General features: G+C 45.1%; 1 protein-coding gene across 1 annotated transcript in view; it reads left to right on the forward strand.

The window, feature by feature from the left end:
* aldh5a1 (aldehyde dehydrogenase 5 family, member A1 (succinate-semialdehyde dehydrogenase)) overlaps nucleotides 1-1,040 on the forward strand; it is a 9,128-nt gene that overhangs the window by 2,812 nt on the left and 5,276 nt on the right. Inside the window, exon 3 of the mRNA XM_034873645.1 lies at nucleotides 385-619. Coding sequence (XP_034729536.1) covers nucleotides 385-619 — 235 coding nt within the window. The remainder of the gene's footprint in view (nucleotides 1-384; nucleotides 620-1,040) is intronic.

Genomic DNA, 1,040 nt, shown 5'->3' on the forward strand with positions numbered 1-1,040 from the left:
TAAAAGTAGTGATTATTTACATGGAGTTTGGTGCAGATATGCTGGTCCCACAGACCCCTTTCCGCAGTCAAATGCATTCCCGCTAAAGGGCCTCTGCAGGGATCCTTTAGAAGCGGTCTCTGGGTCCCCAGAGGACAAGATAAGGGGTATCCAGATCCAGATGTCCTCCTATCTCTGTAGGGTTCCTTTCAATATTGTTGCCAGACACCTATATCTGCTACTTAAATCCCCAAGAACTGAGTATGCTTCCTGCGGTTTGCATTGTGAAGACTTGTGTCCCTGGTCCAGGATTTTGCGAATTTACTCGGCAGTTTTAGTAATTGTGTCCTAAAGACTTTTTTAGTATTTGGGTCCATAAACAAACTGTGAAACTGTTTCTTGCAGGGGAAGCCCCTGCAGGAGTCTCTCGGGGAGATTGCGTACTCCGCCTCCTTCCTGGAGTGGTTTTCGGAGGAGGCCCGGCGAGTGTACGGCGACGTGGTCCCGCCAGCCGCCAAAGACCGAAAGATCCTCCTCCTCAAACAGCCCGTGGGCGTGTCCTCCATCATCACACCGGTGAGCAGCCAATCAGAAGCTCTGTGGAGGAGACTCTGGAACAGAAGATTCAGAGAGAGACAGAGCTAGAGCGGGATCAGGAGGAGGAAGATGAAGAGACCACCACCTAGTAGACCCAGAAAACTATATATTTTATTAGTCTAGTACCAAAAAGTTGGATAAAAACCTTAAATTCTCATGTGCAATGTACAGTGAGGAAAATAAGTATTTAACACGCTACTATTTTGCAAGTTCTCCCACTTAGAAATCATGGAGGGTCTGATGTCCTCGTAGGTGCATGTCCACTGTGAGAGACATGTCCACTGTGAGAGACATGTCCACTGTGAGAGACATAATCTAAAAAAAAACATCCATAAAATCACAATGTATGATTTTTTAAAACTATTTATTTGTATTATACAGCTGCAAATAAGTATTTGAACACCTGTCTATCAGCTAGAATTCTGACCCTCAAAGACCTGTTAGTCTGTCTTAAAAATGTCTCC

This window comes from Etheostoma cragini, chromosome 6, assembly GCF_013103735.1.
Source record: "Etheostoma cragini isolate CJK2018 chromosome 6, CSU_Ecrag_1.0, whole genome shotgun sequence".
NCBI lineage: Eukaryota > Metazoa > Chordata > Actinopteri > Perciformes > Percidae > Etheostoma > Etheostoma cragini.